The 24,284-nt window shown below is 38.7% G+C and overlaps 2 protein-coding genes across 2 annotated transcripts; both read left to right on the top strand.

Moving 5' to 3' along the window:
• The first annotated feature begins 17,417 nt into the window (after positions 1 to 17,417).
• On the top strand, positions 17,418 to 20,121 carry LOC149005232 (disease resistance protein RUN1-like). Its single transcript, XM_089135818.1, has 3 exons — positions 17,418 to 18,049; positions 18,786 to 19,936; positions 20,105 to 20,121. Exons 1-3 carry the CDS (start codon positions 17,466 to 17,468, stop codon positions 20,119 to 20,121), a joined length of 1,752 nt encoding a protein of 583 aa, XP_088991944.1. The 5' UTR covers positions 17,418 to 17,465.
• Positions 20,122 to 20,133: 12 nt separating this feature from the next.
• On the top strand, positions 20,134 to 23,231 carry LOC149005231 (uncharacterized). Its single transcript, XM_089169256.1, has 2 exons — positions 20,134 to 20,410; positions 20,530 to 23,231. The coding sequence occupies exons 1-2, from the start codon at positions 20,174 to 20,176 to the stop codon at positions 23,119 to 23,121; spliced, it is 2,829 nt and encodes a 942-aa protein (XP_089025382.1). The 5' UTR covers positions 20,134 to 20,173; the 3' UTR covers positions 23,122 to 23,231.
• Positions 23,232 to 24,284: the final 1,053 nt, after the last annotated feature.

The following is a 24,284-nucleotide window of genomic DNA, read 5'->3' as shown; positions in this document are numbered from 1 at the left end:
CTGCATTTTTCAGGCCGAACGGCATGACTTTGTAGTAAAAACTTTCACGATCAGTCATGAAAGCAGTATACTTTTCATCTTCCTCCTTCATGAGGATCTGATTGTATCCCGAATACGCGTCCATGAAACTTAACGTTTCATACCTTGCGGTAGCATCTATTAAAAGATCTATCTAGGGTAAGGGATGACAGTCTTTAGGGCAAGCTTTGTTGAGATCTGTGTAATCTGTACACATTCTCCACTTTCCATTTGCCTTCTTGACCATTACCACGTTAGCCAACCAGACTGGGCATTCAATGGATTCGATGAACCCAGAGTTCTTCAACTTTTCAACTTCGCCCCTGATGGCTTCGTGTTATTCTAGGGAGAAATTTCTCCTCTTCTAGATGACTAGTTTTACCTTTGGATCTATCCAAAGTTTGTGCTCTGCCACCCGCCGATCAATTCCCGGCATATCTTCCGCAGACCACGCGAATACGTCGCTGTTTTCTTCAAGAAAAGACTTTAGTTCTTGCTTGAATTCTTCCAACTGTTCAAACCCGATGTGAGTAGTTCTTTTTCATCGTCGGGTTATAACTGGATTCGCTCCAGTTTCTCGACCGGCTCAGGTCTTTGCATTTTTGCCTCGTCCCGATCATCTCATACTTCTATTGGTAACACTGTTACCTTCCTCAGGCCCTCCTTATCCTTCAAATATGCTACATAGCACTGTCGAGAGATTCTTTGGTCAGAAGAAACCTGACCAATTCCCATTTCAGTTGGGAATTTTATCTTCAAGTGCTTTGTAGAAATCACAGCACCTAACTTTGACAAGGATGGTCTCCCAAGAATGATGTTATAGGCCGGAAGTTCTCGAACCACCAAGAAATTTACCCGAACAGTAGCGTCTTTGGGGAAGCTTCCAATTGATAAATCCAGTTGTACTGATCCTTTGGCTATCGCAGAAGATCCAGCAAATCCATGTAAGTGTGTAGATGACGGCTCTATTAGATCCTCATCCACCCTAAGCTTTTGATAAGCCGCATAAGATGAAAGGTCTGCAGCAGACCCTGTGTCAACTAACACTCTGTGTACTTCTCGGCGTGCAATTTCTAGCTTGATGACTATGGCATCATCATGAGGTATACATACACCTCTTTCATCTTCTTCACCGAAGGTGATCGAACCTTCACCATTCGGTCTTTTCCGATTCTGCGTTTCTCCGGTTCCAACGAACTTGGATTTGGCCTTTAGCTTCTGGAGTGACTCAGGTTCCGGTCCTCCAAGTATTGTTAGTATGGGTGACCGAGTGGCATCAATCACTTCCTTACCTTTCTTAGACTTAGGAGCCTCAACCGGCTGTTCTAGACTTACCTATCGCTCCCTTTTGTCACCTGTATCACGTGGCTCTGTCCGCCTTCCTTTGACGAAATTGAACAGATGACCTGGCGCTATCAATCTCTCGATATCAGCCTTCAGATGCTTACAATCATTGGTGTAGTGACTGTAATCCTTGGGGAAACAGCAATACTTCTCCATGTTTGGTCCCTCAGGCTTCGTGGTAAGCTTTGGTGGCCACTTTAAAATACTATGCTTCTTGATGATGTTCAAAATATCTGCCCGAGGAGTATTTAATGGAGTATACTCACTTTGGTTTGGAGATCTTTGCCGCCACGCCGCATGGGGTCTTTCGATGCGATCACGAACATTTTGCTTCGGCTTTTGCTTTTTCTCAGGAGCCTTTTGTTCTTTTGCAGAGGCCTTGGTGTCCCCTTGGCGTGCATCCAAGATCTCTGTCACCTCTGCTTGCTTCTGACACCTTTGCACTAGTTCAGCATAGGTGGTGGGCATATCTTGAAGTAATAGCTCCAAGAGTCTCCGATTGGTGAGTCCAGTGAACAGAGAAGTTTTAGCTACTTGTTCATCTAGATTCTCAATCTCCATTGTCACCCTATTGAATCTTTTCAGGTATTCCCGAATCAATTCACTTTTACCTTGTCTAATGGTAACAAAGTCTCCTTGGTCTTCTTCATCTGGATTCCACTTTGGAATCGACCGATAAATTTTCGTGCCAATTCATCAAAGTTCACGATCCTTCCCGATGGAAGATTCGAGAACCACTTATGTGCTGCTTTGGTTAAAGATGAACCGAATACCCTACAAAGAATTTCGTCTGAATTACCAGCAACAGCCCTAGTCTGCTGGTAGTAGCTGATGTGAGCAGTGGGATCTCCCGAGCTGTCGAACAAAGAAAAGGTTGGTAACCGCAAATTATGAGGAAATTGATATCCGACAATAACCTCGACGAAGGGGGTTTTTCTAATGACAGAATAGATGTCATCAGTTATCCTCCCTCTTGCCAACTGTCTGAGTCTTTGGTTAATATTAGCCAATTCTCGGCCAATATGTACTGATTGATCACCAACGACACGAGCATTGTCTTGAACCGCTCGCCTGGGGGTTGGTGAATGAGTTCGTACTCCAGCAATCAACCTTGTAGTTGAATGCGTCGAGCTTTCTTGTGGTCTATCCAACCGCTCCTCTCTTCTAGGGAGTTCCCCAGTTCTTCTCGGTCTATCTTCATGGAAATTCTGACTGACATTCTGGTCCTCTAGAAGTCTTCTTTCCCTTAACGGGGAACGCTTTGGTGGGAGGGAAGTCAAAATTTCCTCCCTCTCTCTCGTACGCCTTCCTGCTTCACGTTGATCAGGAGCATGTGGTGCCACAACCTGTCTGGTCAACGTTCGAAGCATTTGATTCATCTCCAGAAATTGGCCTTCGCGGGCCGGCGCGCCCGCCCCCGGCCCCCCCCCCCCCCCCCCTCCCCCCCCCTCTCCCCGGCCCCCCCCCGCCGCCGCCCCCCGGGGGGCCCCCCCCCGGGCGCCCCCCCCCCCGCCCCCCCGCCCCCCCCCCCCCCCCCGCCGGCGCCGCGCCCACCCGCCCCTCCGCCCACCCCGCCGCGCCCCCCCCCCCCCCCCCCCCCCCCCACCCCCCCCCCCCCCCCCCCCCCCCCCCCCCGCGGCCCCCCCCCAACAACAACCCACCCGGCCCCCCCGCCCGGGGGGGGGGCCCCCCCCCCCCCGCCCAAGCAAAGTAAGTAGATCAACCCCCCCCCCCCCCCCCCCCCCCCCCCCCCCCCCCCCCCCCCTGTTGTTTCGGTCCGAAGACCCGAAGCGGTGGTAGAAGAGACCTATGGACCATTCCGATTGATGATCATGATTCGGAGACTGAGCCTATGGACATTGATGATGATACCCCTTGCTTAAATGCATTATCAGTGTTTAAGGAAAGTCTGCGTATCGGAGAAGATTAATCTCATTGATGTACCTATTGACCTCCTATGCACAATCCGAAGGTATTCCCCAAAACTAGACTTCTTGATTGAATTGTGGAAGAAAACCTCACTCAAATTGACCTTGTATAGCCTTTCAAATCCCTACTTGAAGTTGCTGAACTAAACCTGTTTTTTTCTGCTGAGAAACATTTTGGTCGATCCTTTTGGTCGATACCATCGACCAAAACCATCGACCAAAGTTTCCTAGTCTGCCAAGTTAAAGATTCCATGAAATATTCCTATTCTATTTATTATGACCTCGAGCCTTGAGCCTTGTGCAATCATTTTCTCACCTGAAATCGTGGGGAGAGCTTCCCAAGGCACCTCCTTGGCTAATGTGAAGGGCACCTCATCAAAAACTCATTGTTTACTATTGATTCTTGTCTACTTCTTCCACACTAAGGTATGAATCACCATTCCACTCTCTATCCTACCATTTTCTACTCTTTTCTTTTCCTTTATTGCTGGTGAGACATTGGAAAGGGTGCTGCAACCTTGCAACCACCACTCCAAGTGTCTACACATGATTAATCTATGAGTTTCTTAGCCATCCATTGATGCTATGCCTCCACCTCATGCCTAGCTTATGTATTCCCCTATTCTTCTATTAACATCATGTCATTTTATACCAAACTGAGTTGTAGGGCATGCTATGTTCATGATTATCACTTCTATATGATTCCAATTGAATTTCTATTAGTTCCTCTAACTATTACATGCCATTCCTCATCAATGCAATCAATTCCAACTCATGCCATGATGTTTATCACTTGAACTTGTTATCTCAAATTGGGGCTTTTTGTTTGGACCATTGGATTGGGTAATTTTCTTAACTTATAGAGTCCTACTATTGTTGTTAAGTGTTCCTCCAAGTTTCAGATTGATCCGAACACCGGAAAACCAATTTAGGATGAAAACACCCAAAATCCATCATTCTGTCCCGAAGGAATTTTGGTCGATCCTTTTGGTCGATACCATCGACCAAAGTTGTTGCTGACAGCAACCTTGGCCAGTTTTGATCCAATTGATATCCAATCTTCTTAATTCCTTCTCTAACTTATTATTGATGTTTCTCTAGGGCCTTAACAATTATTTTGGACTATTTCTTGGTACTCTCAATTCATCATCAATTCAACCCAAGGTAAGGATGGTTATCTCCATAAACATATAAGTCATCAAATATTGAATTGTGTTTTATTTAAAGAATGAAATCTTTTGATTTTCTTTCAATCATTATAAGACTGTTACACATGTGTTAGAACAGTAGCATTTAAATCTTTATACTCTTGTTGTGTTACTGTATCATTTTGACTTGCTTATGTTATAATGATTCATTTCAATATCATGATTTGATTACTATTATGGATATGCATTGGATGCATGAGAAATGATGAGATTGAATATGTGATTTCTTACGTATGACTTGGGATTGAGGAGTGTTCTATTGACACTTCTGTCCTTAGGCATCGGAGGGAATAGTATGGGATGTTCTCCGATGGTGCCTATCGACACTCTCCCGGGTTATTGGATGACATACATAGGACTGTCTAGTTGGTTGGCTAGGTCTATCCTTGTCGTGTCAGACCCGAATCGGAAGGGCATTGAGACCGAACAACCCGTGGTAGTGTATGGTTGTATGGGCGCTCTAGGCCGGTAACCAATCCGGTAGGGGACATAAACCATGCTACGGATACCTGAAAGGGGCCATTTATTGGTAGAGTTGCATATGGATAGACTTGGGCTCACGGGCGCTCAAGACCGGTAACCAATCCGTGAGAGGACGTGAGAGCTTCCCGTTTACTATATGTGGATGACCAATAGGGTTGATGAGTCCGAAAGCCAGGATTTCGCTGACTCTAGTGTGAAGGATACCGGAAAGGATCGCCGGAGGCGAGGAATGGACGTATCTGAATCTGACTTGACCGACTGAGTAGATGACTTGCATTGGGCTAGGCTTTACTGTGACATGCACCAGTACTTGACCAAATAGTGATGTGAGAGAGCGGTGACCGATCCCCTTTCCACGGTTTTTGATGACTTTACCAATCTTCCCCATGCATTCCCAAGATATGGAAATGAGAGAGTGACTGACGACCCAAAGAAGTACGGTGCTATGACTTAAAGCATGTCTACCCTAGAGACTAGCATTCATAGAGTTAGACTCATATTTGCATCATATGTTCCATATCGCATTGCATTATACTATGTTCTGAATGTGTATGATTTCTAATTATGGAATAACTGCCTTGTTGAGTTCTTCGAACTCATACCTTTTTGTGAAAATGTTTTTAGATTACATTCCAGGTACCGAGGACTACGATGGCACCTCCTTTGAGGCGGACTATGATTCCACATACTACCCTCCGGGTAGTGGCGTCGGTGAGGATCCGTATATTGGAGCCGAAGAGGATTACTATCCACACCAGGGTTAGCCCCACAGTTGTGCGGGAGCGGCAGCGTTGGGTTTACTTCATCCGTACTGTTGAGGAGACTACTATTAGTATAGAAGAAACCCTAGCTTAGTGCGCCATTCCCCTGGTGTATTTTTGGAGTACTTGGACCTGTAATTAATTAACTTTTTGGAATTATCTTAATACTTGGACATGTACTTAGCTACTCTTACTTTCCGCTGCTTTGAGAGAGTGGCTACCACACCTTCTCTCCCTGATATGATTTTGACCACATTCTGATATTATCTACCTTCCGCACTCTGATATATATTTAATCCTATCTTATACATATTGTTTAGTATTAATTGTTTTTACCGTTGATTATTACTGTTCATGATTATGTTACCGTGTTTTTTGGGGGGCGGGGTGGCGCCCCCCCCCCCACCCCACCCCCGCCCCCCCCTTTTTTTTTGGGAAAAGTTTTTTTTTTTTCCTTTTTTTGGGCTTTTTTCCCCTGGGCGGCTGTTTTAAGTGTGGTTGACTTGTTGGAAGGATGATGTTTTTGGAAGACCTTTGAAACCCTTGAACCTTTTGAGAAGAAAACTTTACTTCAAGATCGTTATTCATACCCTTTGTTTTTGTCTTCGCTCGAATTGTCACCTATGCATCTCTTGCATTCTTAACGTCAGCTTTTCTTTTGAGTTCCTATCAGCTATTTAAGAATTCAGCAAAGAGTCCAGTGTTCTTTACCTATTAAATCTATTTTTCATTGTACCTTCCATCCCCTTGGTAAAGATTCGGTGGAACAATCAAACCCCTGAAGAAATTTTCTCATCTTATTGGAAGCCCAGGTATGCTTTCAATTTCGAGGACGAAATTATTTTTAGGGGGGAAGAATGTGAAATCCCACATAATCCTAACCTTCCTGCTGTGCCAAATGCATACCTACCATATACATTGTTCGATTTATTCTCTGTCGTACAAGTTGCCTAGTTTTAATTGGTAGAAGTTTACCTCGAAGCTGATATTTCTCCCTTCTATTTCTCCTTGTGCCTTCTATAACCTTTGATAGGAGGGTGATCTTAAGTAATTCCCATGACTGATCCTCCTATCCCTGCTGTTCTAGAGTGGACCTCCATACACCCTATAACCTTGTGTTTTCCACACATGATGATTTCGAAGGGAAATCAAGTGTGATCTTCATGATTTGTTATTCCTTCTAATTATTTCAAGACTTCAAGCTTTTCATCCCCTGTTCCTCAATCAAAGGTTAGTAATCTCTCTTGTATTGTATTGATCTACTTTTACTATGTTTTACCCTTTGTGATTGAAATTTAGAAGAAGATGCTGCATCCTTGCAACCATCTCTTCGACAATCTCCTTTCATTCTTAGGGTTTTATGATCTTCATATTGATCTTTACCATGATCCTTATGAAATCTTCATAAAGCCATGATCTTACTTTACTCTTACTATGTTTTATTCTTTGTGATTGAGACTATGAAGAAGATGCTGCATCCTTGCAACCATCTCTTCGACAATCTCCTTTCATTCTTAGGGTTTTATGATCTTCATATTGGTCTTTGCCATGATCCTTGTGAAGTCTTCATGAAGCCATTATCATACTTTTGATTTGATTTCAAGGCATGTTAGATTTATCCCTTGTTTTCTTACAAAAGTTTTATTGTTAATTGTTTTCCGAAGATTTTGGGAGAAGAAAAGTCAAGATAAAAGCAATGTCCTCCATCTCCTTAGAATCCTAGTACTCTCCCAATTTCGAGGACGAAATTATTTTAAGGGGGTGAGAATGTGACATCCAGCCCAAACCTAGCCCGGGATACCCTATTTGTTTTGGGATAAAGAAAGACTTGTTTAATGTTAGACCTTGAAGTTGGACCTTGATTTCAATGTTGTTATCCTTGAAAGCCTTAGGAGGCCATATCCGGCCTTATCCTTACCCTGACCCGGCCCGGAATTTGTATTGTCTGTTGATCCAATGACCCGAAGTGGTGGGAAAAGTCCTTGTATACCCTTTTGGTTGATGATTTGGTGTCGGAGCCCAAGCCCATGGACATTGACGATGATGCCCCTCACTTGAGAGCGTTGTCAGTGTTAGTTTTGAATCTGCGCACCGAAGAGGGGTGAATTAGTTGGTAGACCTAATGAACACCTGTGCACAATCCAAAAGTATTTCCCGAAACTAGACTTCTTGATGGACTTGTAGGAGAAAACCCCACCCAATTTGACCCCATATAGCCCTCCAAATCCCTGTCCGAAGTTGCTGAACTATGTCTGGCAAATCCTGCTTGCGCATCGAAGAAGGTGAGCTTAGTTGGTAGACCTAATGAACTCCCATGCTTTATCCAAAGGTATTTCTGGAAACTAGACTTCTTTATTGACTTGTAGGAGAAAACCTCACTCAATTTTACCTTGTATAGCCTTCCGAATCCCTGTTCGAAGTTGCTGAACTATTCCTGAGAATTCTGTTGAAACTGCTGTTGGTCGATACTATTGGTCGATACTATCAACCAAAGGTATCGACCAAAACAAGCCCAGAATCGTGAAAAAGATGCTTTTTGGATATTCCTTTGTCCTTTTAAGTGAAACCTCGAACCTAAATCATTATTTCACTCATTTCAACATCTGAGAACGTGGGAAAGCTCCTCTAAGCCTCCTCCTTGGCTTGGGTGATGATCTTCTACAAGAATCATTGTTTCTCTTCTCTAATCTCTTCTCCAAGGTATGTAATCTCTCACTCTCTCTCTAATCTACTTCTACCTCATCTTGTTCTTGCTACTGAGTTCGTGAAGAAGGTGCTGCAACCTTGTAACCACCTCTTCTACAAGCTCTCTTGGGTTGATTAAACCTCTCTTCATTCTTTCCATGCTATGATTCTCATACATGATGTTCTTGCTTTCTTATTTTGATTTTCCTCTTCTTTACAACATGAATTCATCTCTTAATCTGATTTTCTCTTTCAATTAGGTCTGATTATATGTTATTAATTGTCTATATTCTGTTGTTCATCATTCTATTGCTTAAATTCCTAAGTTCTCTTGCAATTGCAATTGATTTCATTGAAGAACATGATTCTTGCAAGTTTGAACCTAGGACCTCAAATTGGGGGTTTTCAATTCGACCATTGGATCATGTTAATTCTTGCTACGTAGTCTCCTGCTACTATTCTTAAGCATCCCTCCAGGTTTCGTATCGATCCGAGACCCGGAAAACCAATTTTGAGCCAAAACCCAAAGAAATAGCCAATGCCATGATTAACAACTCTTGAACTTGATATGCCAATTTGGGGATTTCTAATTTGACCATTGGATGATGTTAATTCTTTGATAATTAGTGTCTCTATGTTGTGCTTAGACTATCCTCCAAGTTTCATGTCAATCCGAGACCCGGAAGACCAAATCTGGGCGAGAATCCGAAAAGCCAGCTTGCTGTCCTGGAATTGATTTGGTCGATACTATTGGTCGATACTATCGACCAAATGTATCGACCAATAGAGTTGCTGGTCAGCAACTTTTGCCCAGCTCTGATTCGTTTGATCTCCGATTGTTCTGATTTCTTCTCTAACCTTTCATATATGCTTGTTTAGGACTTTAAGACTATTTGGGCCACTGCTTGTGATCTTGGACCATTCTCTTCTCCGATTCAAGGTAAGGATAGTTATCGATGTAATTACCTAGGATATGGAAATCTTGACTTGGTATTCCTAACCTAGTACATATAGTTTCTATTTCATATTCTTATCATGTTAGACTTGCTACATATGTCTTTTAACAGTAGCTTTGTGTTTACATTATATTACTTCAATGTTTTATCATGTTTATCAATTTCAATATATGATGACTTATGTCAATGTCATGAATTGAATGTTTATTATGACGTTGTATCTTGTGAACTGATATGATGAACTTGGGCATGTGATTGCTTAAGTATAACTTGGGATTGAGGGGTACCCTACTGGTGCTTCTGTCCTTGGACATCGGAGGGAATAGTATGGGATGTTCTCCGAAGGTGTCCATTGGCGCTTTCCCGGGTTATTGAATGACATGCATAGGATTTGTCTAGATGTATGGCTAGGATGTCCCTATCATATCGGACCCGATTCGGAAGGGCATTGAGACCGAACAACCCGTGGTAGTAGTGTGGATTTGTGGGCGCTCAAGACCGGTATCCACTCCGTGAGAGGACATAAATTGCATTACGGTTACCCGAAAGGGGCCATTTATTGGTAGGGTTACAAATGGCTAGACTTGGGCTCATGGGCACTCAAGACCGGTGAAATGATCCGTGAGAGGGACGTGAAAGCTTCCCGTTTACCATTTGTGGATGACCAATAGGGTTGATGAGTCCGGTGAGTAATATCCGTGACTCTAGTGTGAAGGATACCGGAAAGGATCCCGAGAGGGGAGGAATGGAAGTATCTGGAACTGGCATGATATGATTAAGTAGATGATTTGCATTGGGCTAGGCTATACCCTGACATGCGCCAATACTTAGACCAAATGGTGATGTGAGAGAGCGGTGACCGAAACCCCCAACCATGGATTTGTCCGAGAGGGATGCAGGACCCAATTTCCCCCGGTGATGAGTGACCGAGACTACCTAAAGAAGTATGGTGCTATGACTTAAAGCATGTCTACCATAGATGACCAAGCATACTTAGAATAAAGTCATATTGCATTATATGCCTCATATCATCTGCATCATTTTATGATTATCTTGTGGTTTATGTGTGGTGGGATAACTTCCTTGCTGAGTTCTTTTGAACTCATTCCTTTTCTCATTGCAATATTTTGTTAGGCTATTCTACGGTGAATACTCCGATGGCACCCTCCCTGAGGCGGACCCAGATACCTCATACTACCATCCGGAGGCTGGCTACGTTGAAGACTTCGGTGACCATACCGAAGAAGATTACCAGGCGTACCAGGGTTAGCCCCGGAGTTGTATGGGAGCAGTCATGTTGGGTCTCCATGATCCTCAACTTTGAAGAAGATATATTTATTATGGAGGAGACTTATGAGTAGTTACCCCTTCTTTTGCGACAGTATGCTTAGAAGAATTGTAATAACTTTAACTTACCTTTATAACTTGAGACGTGTACTTAACTAAATTTTGACCTCACTTCCGTTTGGTGAAGGAGTGGATTCCGCCCTCTGCCTTCTTAAGTTATCTGATTTGATATTTATTTCCGCACTCTGATTATGTTTGACACCTTATTTTTGAATTCCATGATCATTCATTGTTAGTTTATGATTATTATCTGTTCATGATTATATTATCGTCGATGTGGATTATGTGGTCCCTGAACTATGGATCTTCGGGGCTGTGGATCACATCCCGGGTATGCCAAATAGGGTACCGGCTGGGTGGATGTGACACATGGACCTCAGATCATTGATCCTTGGACTGTGGATCACATCCCGGGTATTCCAAATGGGGTACCGGCTGGGTGGATGTGACAGAACTGATCATAAAACGGCTCTGTTAGGATGCAGAGCAAAGATATGAATACGAATATTGAGAATACGATTCAGATTGTATGTGATCTCTTTCCTACCTTATGAGTAGGTATGCCTTATATAATGTGTACCTTCAAATCTCCTTCGTCGGATGCATTTGAGCCTTCTTCGGATAGCCACCAGATCTTAACGAATAGATCCGTTAATGATAGATATGTTTAGGGTTTGGCTAGTGGATAACTCCTTTTGATAATATGATCGTTATATGGTAATTATCCATATGATCACGATCAGTGTCTTCCGTAGATATTGGTAACCGTCTCCTTGACGATTCGTCCACTCCGATTATCACGGATTCGGGCATGCTTGTTGACTAAGTTAGGTTACTTCCTCAGCAAGCTATCTTCTAAACACGGCCTACTCGAAAGCGAGTCGGTTTCTTTCTTCCCGACCAGGGTCGAGGGTTGAACCAAGGGTGGACCCGGTTCAATCACATTTTCTCCATATCAATAGGCAAAGGTGTCTGTGATCGATTTTGATTATCTAGGCTATTTCTTCAAGCATTACGATGAATAAAAAAGGCAGAAGGAGGCATGTTTTTCATTGGCACGATCGTACCTTGCATGGTCTGGGTCCTGGTGAATTCTCCATGTCTCTGCTACCTCTGCTGACTAGTGACTGTGACCTCTTCCTATTGTAAAGTTGTGGAAGATCCTAAAAGATAGATTGTTTGTATGGTATTCTTTTGTAGTTGATTGCCAAGAGAAAATTAGTCTGGATTTGTGGAATTTCATGCGATTTACATCTTATTATTTATTTTGTAATCCTGAAACATAGAAGTTGAAATATAATAAAGTCCCAAAATCTAGCAATTACTTGGCCCACTGACAAATGATTTTGTTCTTCATCAAATGTAATGCCTAAAGTTCTAGATGGAGCGGGTGCCTGATTGTTAAATGTGTTTGGAAGGTGGGATTAGTATAACTACTATTAGCCTGTATCTAACCTGATGGAATGTGAAAATGAGAATGTTGTTTCAGGCAAAAAAGAAAGAAAAAAAAAATTGCGACGGTAGGATATTTCCATAGCGAAAAACAAATACATACTTAACAAACTATTTGCTATGGTAATCAGAAGCCGTAGCAAATAGTTAAGTACCATAGCAAATAGTTAAGTAGTTACTATGGTTAGGGGTGTAAACGGACCGGACTCGGATCGGATAGTGGAATATCCATATCCGCATTCTATTATAGTCGGACGGATTTTGATAATATCCTATCGATTCTCGGATGGATTCTGTTGGATTCGGATGATAATCAGATAATTATTTTCTTAAGTAGATTCTTCTAAATGGACACCAATATAGATTGAATACAAGTTTTTGACTACCTGATTACATCATTACCTTTTTATTTGTGAGAGCTAGGTTTGAAATTTAAAAATTTAGCAACTTTGGTAGCTATTTTAGTAGAAAATCTAGAAAAATAGTCACATATCATAGCTAAATTTATAAAAATAAGAATAATAAATATAAATAAGTAATTTAATCGGATAATTTTATCGGACAGATAATAATCGGTAAGAAAGGGGTATACCATATCCGCATCCTATTAATAATTGGAGGGATTCGGATACCCCTAAACGGATACGGATGCGAATTCGGAAGTGGATTTCAGTTAACCATTTACACCCCTAACTATGGTAGGTAGCATATACTTATCTATTTGCCACGGTAACTAATTACTGTGGCTAAAGATAATAGAACCCACCCCCACCAATTTCCATCGTAAATCCTTACGATGGCTTTTTAACCAACGGAATTCCGACAGAAAGTTACTGTCATGTCAAAACATTTGCCACGGTTTATGGGCTTTTGCCACGATAATTGTTGTAGTGAGACGGATGCAAGTGGTGACGGAGTTGCAGCGGCAATAGTCCGAGTAGACGAGGAGGTGAGATTTTAGCTAAAACCAGAGAGAGAGAGAGAGTAGTGCATGTAATAAAGGAATGTAGAAAACAATGAGTGGATAGGTGTGGGGGTATTCCAATTATTTACCCTCAAAGGGGTATTTGAGTAATTGAGGGTGTAAATTTAGAATGAGGTGTTGGGGGGGGGGGGGGGGAAGAGTATTTACATAGTTTAACTTTAAGAGGGTATTTGAGTAATTATACATTCATATATGAATTGAGGGTAAAATGGTCATTATACTATATTCAGGTTAATATGGACATTTCACACTTGAGTTAATAGAATTTTGGATGGAAAATTATAAGCGTGCAGCTTATAATTTTGAGTATGTGTAATTTATAATTTTGGACACTAAAGCATACAACCTAGAGTTTAAGTTTCGTTAAAGCAAGGCAATCTAAAATTTAATCTAAATTTAATCTAGTGATAATAGATGTGATTAACTACAAGAGGATCTATACTTAATTTAATCTTACTATCATTATTTTTTTTTTCAGAAATCATAATATCATTTACTGTGGAATTTGGATTTCGCGGTCAAGGCTTGAAAACCTATGAGTTTTTTTGCTCATATAAAACTCGAAACTAGAGCACTGGACCTCTAATTTATTTTTTAGTATAAACTATAAAATACATCCCATTATTAGATTATTAATAATAAAATATTTTTCAAAAGTGATGGAGGAATGTTTTCCACCCTTTCACATGCAAGATGTGAAAGAAAGATATAAATTTTCACCCTAGATGATATTAAACGTCACACTCAATTGTCCTTGAGTCGTTGAGGCTTCTAGGAAGTTTCTTTTTTGAGAATTTAATATTCCTACTCCCAAAATTACCATTAATATTCTTATCATCCAAAAATATAAACTAAAATATGAGCAAACCCTTTTAATACACCCCAATGCTTTAATTTATTAATATCCCTATGCATTTTTTTCCGAGTATGTTTCATAAACATAGACATTTTTTAGTAAAATAAAATAAACATAGAGATCCTAGAATTGAATTATGATGACACGTTAGTCCAATATGTTAGTGTCTTCCACTAAACCATAATTTTAATTATTTTAATTTCAAAATTACCTTTAATTATATATAAAATTACCGTATTACTCCTACCTTATCTATCAATTAAAGTTGTTTGATTCTCAACAAGGACAGTCTCTTACCAGCACATTGGGAGGAATCTTCACATCCTTTAAGATGAAAGTTGGAAAAAGATATGATGATGCCGACACACGTTGGGCTTGGGTAGTGAGTTGAAAATTTTTCACACTTAAATATTTCATAAATGACATTAAAGGTTACATTCAATTGTGGGTGATGCTTCCAAGAAGATTCTTTTTAATAAATTATCATTGCTACTCCCAAAGTTATTTTTAAATACGCCATTATCCCACAATAAATTAAAATGACAATTAGATCCTTTTAATATATATTTTTTTTATTTAAAAGGTAAGAATACTTTCTCTAATTGTGTGGAGGACCTATTATATACTTTTTAATTTAGAAAACCAGTTTCTCAAACCGAGAAAAGGATACCAATGTAAATTGTCTTAACCCTTCGTACCCTAAAAAAAATCTTATTAATCAAACCAAGTAACATTATGACAATAATTGCTTCATCAGTAAGTTGAAATCATTTTCATTTTGATTGGTTACATTAATTAAAGGGATACAACAGAACATTTTCCATAATTAAAAAGGTATTTAAATCAATTAAAAAAAATATTATTGATCAAATTAAGTATAATTATGGCAATAATTACTTGATTAGCAAGTTGATATTATTTTCATGGTTCTTCAGTTTACATTATTAGAGGGGTACTTCTATTTTTTTAAATAATATATTAATAAGAGACCTACTTGACATTTTGATTTATTTTTTCATTACATTAATAATAAGAAGTAACTAAAAGCAATTTTAATAGATTTTTTTTGAGCTTTTTACATGAGTCGCCTCTATTTTCATTGGAAACACCACACATACCCTTCTACTTAAAACCAAAACCTTACAATCCCCCTCTTCCCTCCACCCCAAAAAGAAAAAGGAAAAAAAAAAAAAAAAAACACATCACATCATCATAATTTATTAACCTAATATGTGATTTTACATTGTTATCAATATTTAATAAATTCAATTGAAAATGCTATGTAAAATTACTACTATTGGCTTATAGGAATAATTTTCAAAATCAAGAAATGAAGGATTAAAAAACACTAGCAGCATTTGGCTGATTGTGGCCTTCGTTTTGGCAGTGATGCACTGGAAACAAGGGGCCTACAACCTAGCTATAGTGTCTTCTTTTTTATTATTTTTATTGTTATTATTATTTTTATTTTTAAGAACCTAGCTATATTGTTACTAACCCTTGAGGCTTCAAAGGAAGGAATAGTTTTTTTTAGAGCAAATTGCACTGGCACCCCAAGATGGAGGCCTTAAAGCACTGATAGCCCACTTTGTGTTTAAAAAGCACAGAAACCACAAAATTGGATTTTCATTTGATATATTTGTCAAATTTGTCGCTGAAAACCTTTTAGACAATGTTTATTATAAGGATTTTTTTTAAAATAAACAGTGATTTGACTGTTTTCGGTGATAAATTTGACAAATATATCCAACAAAAATTCAATTTTGGAGTCTTTGTGCTTTTTAAACATAAAGTGAGGTGTCAGTGCTTTAATTTGGTCTTTTTTTAAGATTCTCTTCTTTGCCGTAGGATTGCACTGTGGTCATAGTAACCCATCTTTTGCTTTTCTTGTGAAAAGAGTGGCTTTGTTAACTCAATCGATTAGAACACAATAGATAGTTTGAATCTTTATTGTAAAAACCACCAACACAATCCCATCTCTTAAACCCTATAGTTGATCTCTCTAATCTGGCATAACCTTCGATCACCACAGCGATGATGGTCTTAATAATTGACTGAATCAAGCCATCTACAATATGATGGTTATCTTGCAATAACGGTGATAAGATTTCCGTAAGAATAAATTTGGGTTCTTATTTTGGTAAAAAAATAAATTTAGTATTATTATTTTTTTGAAACTGGTAGTTTTATATTAAGGGTGGATACTATTATGTATAATCTCTTTATTAAAAGTTGTTAGTCATTACCCACTGAACCCTTCAATATAAGTAAATTTATTTAAAGTTAAAACCACGAAAAAAAGTACAGTAAATATAACTAATTAACATAAAAAGAAGTATAATAATTTGAGTCGGCAATCAAACTTAAGGGGTTATGAGAGTTATTCTACTCTTTTAAGGGGTAATATGGTCATATACAAAAATAGTCATTTGATTTTTAATTCCCGCAATGGAGTACACGGAAGTTGTCTAGGCACTTTTTCTCTCCCAATCAACTCGAAACAATAAAAAATAAATAAATAAATAACGAACAAAAAGAAGATAAAGAAAAAGAAAAGTTGGCATCCGATGTTCTATTATGAAAAAGCCAAAGTCGGTTATCAGATTTTCAGATTACTTTTCGAAACTTTTGTTGGGCAATTTAGCATTATTAGTCGACTACTGACTTGACCAGCACACCTAATTTGAATAATGAGATTTTTATCTTTAGAGGGAAATTGCTTTAGTCCTGCCCTTTAAATGCGCACCACATTCAAGTCGAATTTTGGATCGTCAAATCCTAAATTTAGGTCAAGATTTCGATTTTGACAGTTGAATATTAATGGCCAAGATCAACATCTCGATTTCAATCCGACGGCCAAAATTGTCTACTTGACAGTTCTTCAAAAAAAAATGCTCACTAAAGCAAGCTCCCCTTTGAGTACTGCAACGCAACGCAAAGCATAAAATATAAAAATGGAAGTATAAAGAATCCATGTGCATACCACATATGATTACGCGGTAATCAATGTCTTTAAAATTCAAGTGATCCCCGTTTGAGGAAGGAGTTTTGTGAGGTTTTCTGGTTGCGAGGGGTATTTCATAGTGTTAATGGAAACAAAGGAGGCCTATGTAATTTCCCCTTTCATTTTTGTTTGAAAGTTTTAATGCAATTTCTGTTTGGTTACTTCAAAGGTTTAAGACAACAGGTGTAATGATTTTGTCGTTTTGTTGATGTCTGTTTACCAATTTGCATGTTACACTTTGGTTTCCGTTTTTATTTTTTTAATTCTTTTTAAAATTTTAATCTTCTTTATTAGAATATAAAATGAGCCACTTGCTATAGGAATCCAAGATGGACTTGACTTTAGAAATATAAAGAGTAAATACTTTATCACACTTCAAAATATCCAGCATTCACATTTCAAAGGATCGGTCGATCGATTTTCAAGCAATTTGTAAGAATGGAATCGTCCTCTTCTTCCTCGGCGTCTGAAGGTTGGCGTTTTAATGTTTTCTTGAGCTTTTGTGGTAAAGATGTTTGTACTAGTTTTGCCGATCACCTCTATCATGCTTTGATCGGAGCTGGAATTCGAACGTATAGGGATGAGGATGAACTCCCCAAGGGATACAAGATTAGTCCTGAGCTAATCACTGCAATCCAAGAGTCAAAAATCTCCATTCCTATCTTTTCAAAGCATTATACTTCTACCAAGTGGTGTCTCAATGAATTGGTTGAGATATTCAAATGCAAGAAGACAAAGAATCAGGTCATCTTTCCCATTTTCTACAAAATTGAACCAAGGGATGTACGAAATGAAGAAGAATTCTTACCAAAAAAAGGAAAAAGAAATGAGGAAGAATTCAATGTGAATGCCCCTACGGAATACAATTTGTGCATCAACAAATACCAGCATTTAGTAGAAATGGATGCTGAAGTCTTTGAGAAACACCAAAATAATAACAACATACAAGAGGACGTACAACAATGGAAAGAAGCCTGTAAAAGAGGTCGGAAACCGGCCGGATGGCATTTGAAGGAGGGCATGTAAGTCCAACACAACACTTCTATTTTGCTGGTTCCATTAAATTTAATGTATAGTTTGTACTTATTTTTTTCTTTTAATTTTTCCACCATAAATTAAGTCACCAAGTTAGATCTACTAGATAAGAAAATAAATAACTGTAACTCAACTTTATTTATGGGCAAGTTAAAATTAAAACACTTTTTATTTTTAATAAATTTTTACTTACCGGAATTCATTGTAATTTTTTATTTTATGTTCCTAACTTAGCTTAAACATAATTTTATTTATATATATATTTTTTATTTAAATTAAGTTAAAATTAACTAGATCTACTATATAAGAAAATAAAATAAATAAAGAAGAGGTTGATTTTAATTTTGCATGGACTTGTTTTTCAATTTAATAGGTCTCTAGAAAAATTGTCATTTTAACTAATATTTTTAATAACTTTTGTGCACATGAAAAGATCCTTAAGCTATTTTTATATTATATTATCCTTGTAAGTTGTTTGTTTGAAAGAACAGAATGAACAGTTAGATGGAGAACTTTAGCCTACTGCAACCCTTGGTAAACTACTATAGCTATTATGCACAATTTTGATAGAGAATTCATGCAAAAATGAAGGCAAGCAAATGAAACCCAAATATAAATCCACTTAATGTTTCTTCCCTGCTAAGTATTCTTAATCCGTTTCGGTATATATATCATTCATCACCTAATCCTTTTATTACTATTGAGTTGGTTTCAACTATGCAGGTACGAAGGGAAGTTAATAGAGGAAGTCGTTAAAACAATTCGGATTGAATTGCACAATAGTCGTTCCATTCTTCTTGAGAACCTAGTTGGAATGCAATCTCATATTGAAAATATGTTGGGCTGTTTAGACATTAAATCTAATGACCGAAAAATTATAGTGGTCTGTGGCCTTGGAGGTATTGGAAAAACAACAATTGCAAATGTTGTTTACAGTGAAGTCCTCATTCATTTTCAACATCATAAATTCATTGAAGATGTTTGTGACAAGGCTGAAAAGTATGGGATTGATTATTTGCAGAACCAACTTATCACTGATATCTTGGGTCAGGAAAAACATAATATTACCAATGTGTCCGATGGAATTCGATTGATCAAGGAAAAATTCCACAATAAAAAAGTTCTTATTGTGCTTGATGATGTGGATAGAAGTGATCAAGTAAAGTCTTTGGTTGGAAATGGTAAATGGTTTGGTAGTGGAAGTAGGGTCATTATCACAACTAGAAGAATGGATATCATAGTTGACCCAAACCAAAGGACTTATGAACCCCAAGAAATGGATCCAAAAGATTCACTTGTCCTTTTCAGCCATCATGCATTTAAAGCTGATGAACCTCCAAGTGAATATTTGGATCTTTCAAAAAAGATTGTGGAAACCACTGGAGGACTTCCCTTGGCTCTTGAAGTTGTAGGCGCATCTCTAAATCCTGAAGTTGTAGGCTCATCTCCAAATCCAAGGCAAGTAAGATCAAAATGGATTGACCAAAAGAAAAAAAATGTAAGATCAAAATGGGAAAATGTGTTAAAGAAATTGCAAAAATTTCCCAATGCCAAAGTCATTGAAAAGTTGAAAGTAAGTTATGATGACTTAAATTTCGTGGAAAAAGAAATTTTTCTTGACATTGCTTGTTTTTTAATTGGAGAGGATATAGACATTGCATGTTACTTTTGGAAAGGGTGTGAAGATGGAGTTGATACTCTCTGTGTAAGGTCATTGCTAAAGATCGATGAAGATAATAAGCTAAGGATGCATGATCAACTTCGGGATTTGGGAAGATATGTTGTTCACCAAGAAAATGGATGCGAAGTAGGAAAACGTTCTCGAATATGGTCGGAGCAGGAGACCTTTCAAGTACTCGATACACCGACGGTGGGTTTTGATATATATATATATATATATATATATATATATATATATATATATATATATATATATATATATATATATATATATATTCTTTAAATTGTTCCTTGTGAGGAGTTTTGTGAATTAGGTGTTCTTTTATTCTTTTATTCCTACTTAATTGAGGTTGTTATTGTAGGGAACAAATACCGTTAAAGGACTCCATGTTCAACAAGAAAATTTGATTCCCAGTAAAGGAATTGCTTCAATGACAGAACTGAGCTTACTTCATATTGATTATGCATCTTCTTTTAGTAACGTGTTAGCTGGAAGAAATTCTCCTGAGAGCATCACTAATTCTTTTTCAAAATTAAGATGGCTTCGTTGGAGAAAATTTCGTCCGTCTGAATATCGACTGCCCAACTTCGATCCAAAAATGTTGGTTATTCTTGATCTATCTCATTCTGAAATGTCGGACAAATGGATTGGTTGGGAGAAAATTAAGGTTTGGAGGAATTAATTTTCTACTTCATGTAATTTGTTAATAGTGAAATCTTGCATGAAAAAAGAAAATCTCTATTTTGTCCTTCTCGAGCTAATTACTACATATATGCAATTTTGTAGGTGGCTGTCTCTCTGAAAGTTCTAGATCTCACGGGTTGTGCTGAATTGTCTAGAACTCCTGATGTTTCATCAAATCCACTCTTGGAGGTATTGATTCTTAAAGGTTGTAAAACATTGGAGGTGATTGATAAATCCATTTATTGTCTAAGGAACTTGATCATATTAGATATGGATTACTGCTCGAATCTGAAGGATCTGCCGAATGAAATTTCCCAGTTGACATCACTCAAAAGGCTCAGCTTAGCGAGATGTTCCAGTCTAATTACTCTGCCGGAGGAGTTGTGCCACTTGACCACCTTGGAAGAAATTAATTTAAGTGAATGCTCTAGGCTGGAGGAGCTCCCAAATGAACTTTGTCTATTGACTTCTCTCAAAAGTCTCAAATTAGATTGGTGCCCCACTATACAAAAGCTGCCGGAGAAATTGGGTTGCATGACCTCCTTGACAACGCTTGATATAAGTTGCTGCTGCCGACTTGAGTCCCTCCCAGGTCTTCCCTCAAGTTTGACCAGACTTTGTGCCAGAAGTTGTGAATCATTGGTAACACTATCAAGTACATCAGGAGGCTTAAAGAATTTACAAAGACTAGATCTTTGTAATTGCACCAAGCTAGAAGAAATTGAAGGCGTTGACGGGGAAATGTATTCCTTGGTGGACTTCAACATTGAACGCTGTGCAAGTTTAAAGAAGATACCAAAACTGAGGGGCTCGAAATATCTGAAATATCTGAGGACTTTAAAGCTAGATGGCAAGCACTTCATATCTGATTTTGAAGGTGAGGGGATGGAATCTCTGAAGGCGTTGGAGGTAAAGGACTGCAAATCATTGAGAAAAATACCACACCTGCGACATTCGAAAAGCTTGAGGAAATTAGAGATCATTCGATGTCCCGTACTGTCGGAGATTGAGCACCTTGATTACTATGAATGCTTACAAAAGTTAAGGATAAAGGGGGCCACATCTTTAGAGAGATTACCACCTGATCTTTCAACGTTGAAAGAGCTGCGGATATTGAAGATTGAGGACTGTGGGAAGTTAACCCATATCCCAGGCCTCAGAAGATTGGAGTCCCTGCCAGAATCGATGATAGCAGGATGCCCACTCATTCCAAGATTATCAGATCTGCCCAACAATTTGACTTCTCTAAAGATCCTACACTGCGAGGATCTAAGTGAGATTCGTGATTTAGACAGGTTGGATGTCTTAGAGGAATTGGATATCAGTTCCTGTGGATCTCTAGAGAGATTACCTCTGCCAAAAAGCGTCAAGCATGTACTGATTAGCGACTGCAAGAATCTATGCGAGATTTTAAGTGAGATTCAAGTAACATCTCAAGGTATGTTCTTGGAAGGGTTCAAGATGAGTGCGTGTGATTCCTTCAAAATACTTGATCTGTCAAACTTTAAAAACTTGAAGAATCTAGAGATTGGACACTCCAAGAATCTAACCAAGATTCATGGCTTCAATGGATTGTTAGAGACTCTGAATATTATTGAATGCGAGTCCTTAGAAATATTACCAGATCTCTCAAATTTTCAAAAGTTAAAGAAGCTAAAGGTCACAAACTGTGAGAAGCTGACTGAGATTCAAACTGGTAACGGATTGATGGAGTCTTTGAAGATCTTGGTTATTGGAGGATGTACATCCTTGGTAAGATTACCAGATCTCTCAAACTTTCAAAATTTAAAGAAGCTAAATGTCACATACTGCGAGAAGCTGACTGATATTCAAGCTGGTCATGGACAGGATACATTAGGATACTGGGGAGATTCGAAAAGGTTAGTCATCAGTAGAAGTGGAAATGTAACTGATTTTTCAAGGTTCAAAGAGTTTCGGATAGTGCAGATTCTCGACTGTGAGGAGTATACCCATATTATTCCAGGCCTCAGCAAATTGGAGTCCCTGCGAGAATTGATGATAGAAAGATGCCCAGTCATTCCAAGATTATCGGATCTGCCCAACAATTTGAGTTCTCTAAAGATCCTACGCTGCAAGGATCTAAGTGAGATTGTTGGTTTTGACAGGTTGAAATTCTTAGAGGAATTGACCATCCGTTCTTGTGAATCCTTGGAAAGATTATATACTCGGCCAGAAAACGTGAAGCATCTTGTGATTCAAGGTTGTGGGAATCTAACTGAGATTCAAGGTATTGGCAGAATGGGGTCCTTGGAAAGGTTGCATATTAGAGCCTGTGGTTCCTTAAAAAATCTTGATCTGTCAAACCTTCAGAACTTGAAGCATCTCGTGATTAAATGCTGCAAGAATCTAACTGAGATTCAAGGTATTGGCGACTTGGGTTTCTTGGAAAGGTTGGATATTAGTGCGTGTGGTTCATTAAAAATTCTTGATCTGTCAAACCTTCAGAACTTGAAGAATCTAAGGATTGCAGACTTCAAGAATCCAACCGAGATTCATGGGGTTAATGGATTGGAATTATTAAAGACTCTGAACTTGGAAAGATTACCAGGTCTCTCGAATTTTAAAAATTTAAAGGAGCTACAAATCGGATGCTGCAAGAAGTTGACTGAGATTCAAGCTGTTGATGAATGTCTTTGCAGTTACTGGACATTACAGGGTGTACGTTGGTGGTAAAATTACCAGCTCTGTCACAGTCAAAGAAATTGTTCAAGTTAAATGGTTCGATCACAAGAGACCTCCTGGCTATTGGCATATCAGAAACAGAGTATCCATGGAAAGGTACTTCTCTCTCAACATGTATTGTTTGTTTGTTCGTTTTTGTCTGATTAAGCATTGATTTCGGATGATGACCCTTGGACTTCTTACTTCTTGTTTATTTCCTTGAAAAAAGTCCTAGAAAAGTCTATATGGAAATCAAATCCTAAAAAAGTTTCACTTGGAAAAAGACAAGAAAGAAAGACTAGTCAGCGCAAAGCTGCTGGTTGAGGTCAATTTTGATTGCTGCATTTGTGCCAATTAAGATGTTGCTTGCATTTCAATCAAAGAAATACTTAGGCCAGGACTCTGTTTCACAGACTTACTACATTGGACTGCCAATCTAAATCTAATCTAAATGCATGGTTTATCTTATATTCACAAACAGATTTTGAATAAAATCCCCGTTTATATATAATCCTCTAGTGTAAAGGTTCCTGTTTATCAGCATGAATAAGGAACACCAAGGACAACACAGAATCATGACAAAGCTACTCCAACTGAGGGGTTGTGTGCTAGAATTAGGTTTGTTATTCCCAGATTGACATTGAGAGGGGGGTGAATCAGTGTCTTCAAAAATTCACTTCAATGTGAAGCTTCTTTAATCTCGAAACAAGATTAATTAGAACATTCTCGTAGCTATCAACTGCACAAGGACACGTCCACCACACACCACTATGTGGCTGGGTCTACCAGACATTGTACCACCACTTTACAATTAAGGCACTCCAATATGTGCAACAAAGAAAAATAAACAAAAAAGCAATGCACCAGAGTTTACGTGGTTCGGCCAAATTGCCTACATCCACGGAGTAATACCCTACCTAGGGTTTCGTATATTACTCAATACACTCCTAGATATTTTGAGCTGCACCAATCCCTATATTTGACTCAGCCAGGAACACAAATCCCTGTTATAGTCTAAAATACAATTCAGACAAGGGCACCAACCCCAACCCCCTAGACAAGCTCCAACTTGCTAGGTCACAATGTAAACCAATAATTCAAGTTTCCCAAATTACATTCATGAGCTAGATTCTTCATCACTAAACAAAACCTAGAAAATAATAGACAATCACTTG

Source organism: Hakea prostrata, chromosome 9 (genome assembly GCF_041222555.1).
Source record: "Hakea prostrata isolate BN-2017 chromosome 9, UWA_Hpros_2, whole genome shotgun sequence".
Classification (NCBI taxonomy): Eukaryota; Viridiplantae; Streptophyta; class Magnoliopsida; order Proteales; family Proteaceae; genus Hakea; species Hakea prostrata.
Note: the sequence above shows the minus strand (reverse complement) of the source record. Positions and strands in the feature narration are given on the sequence as shown.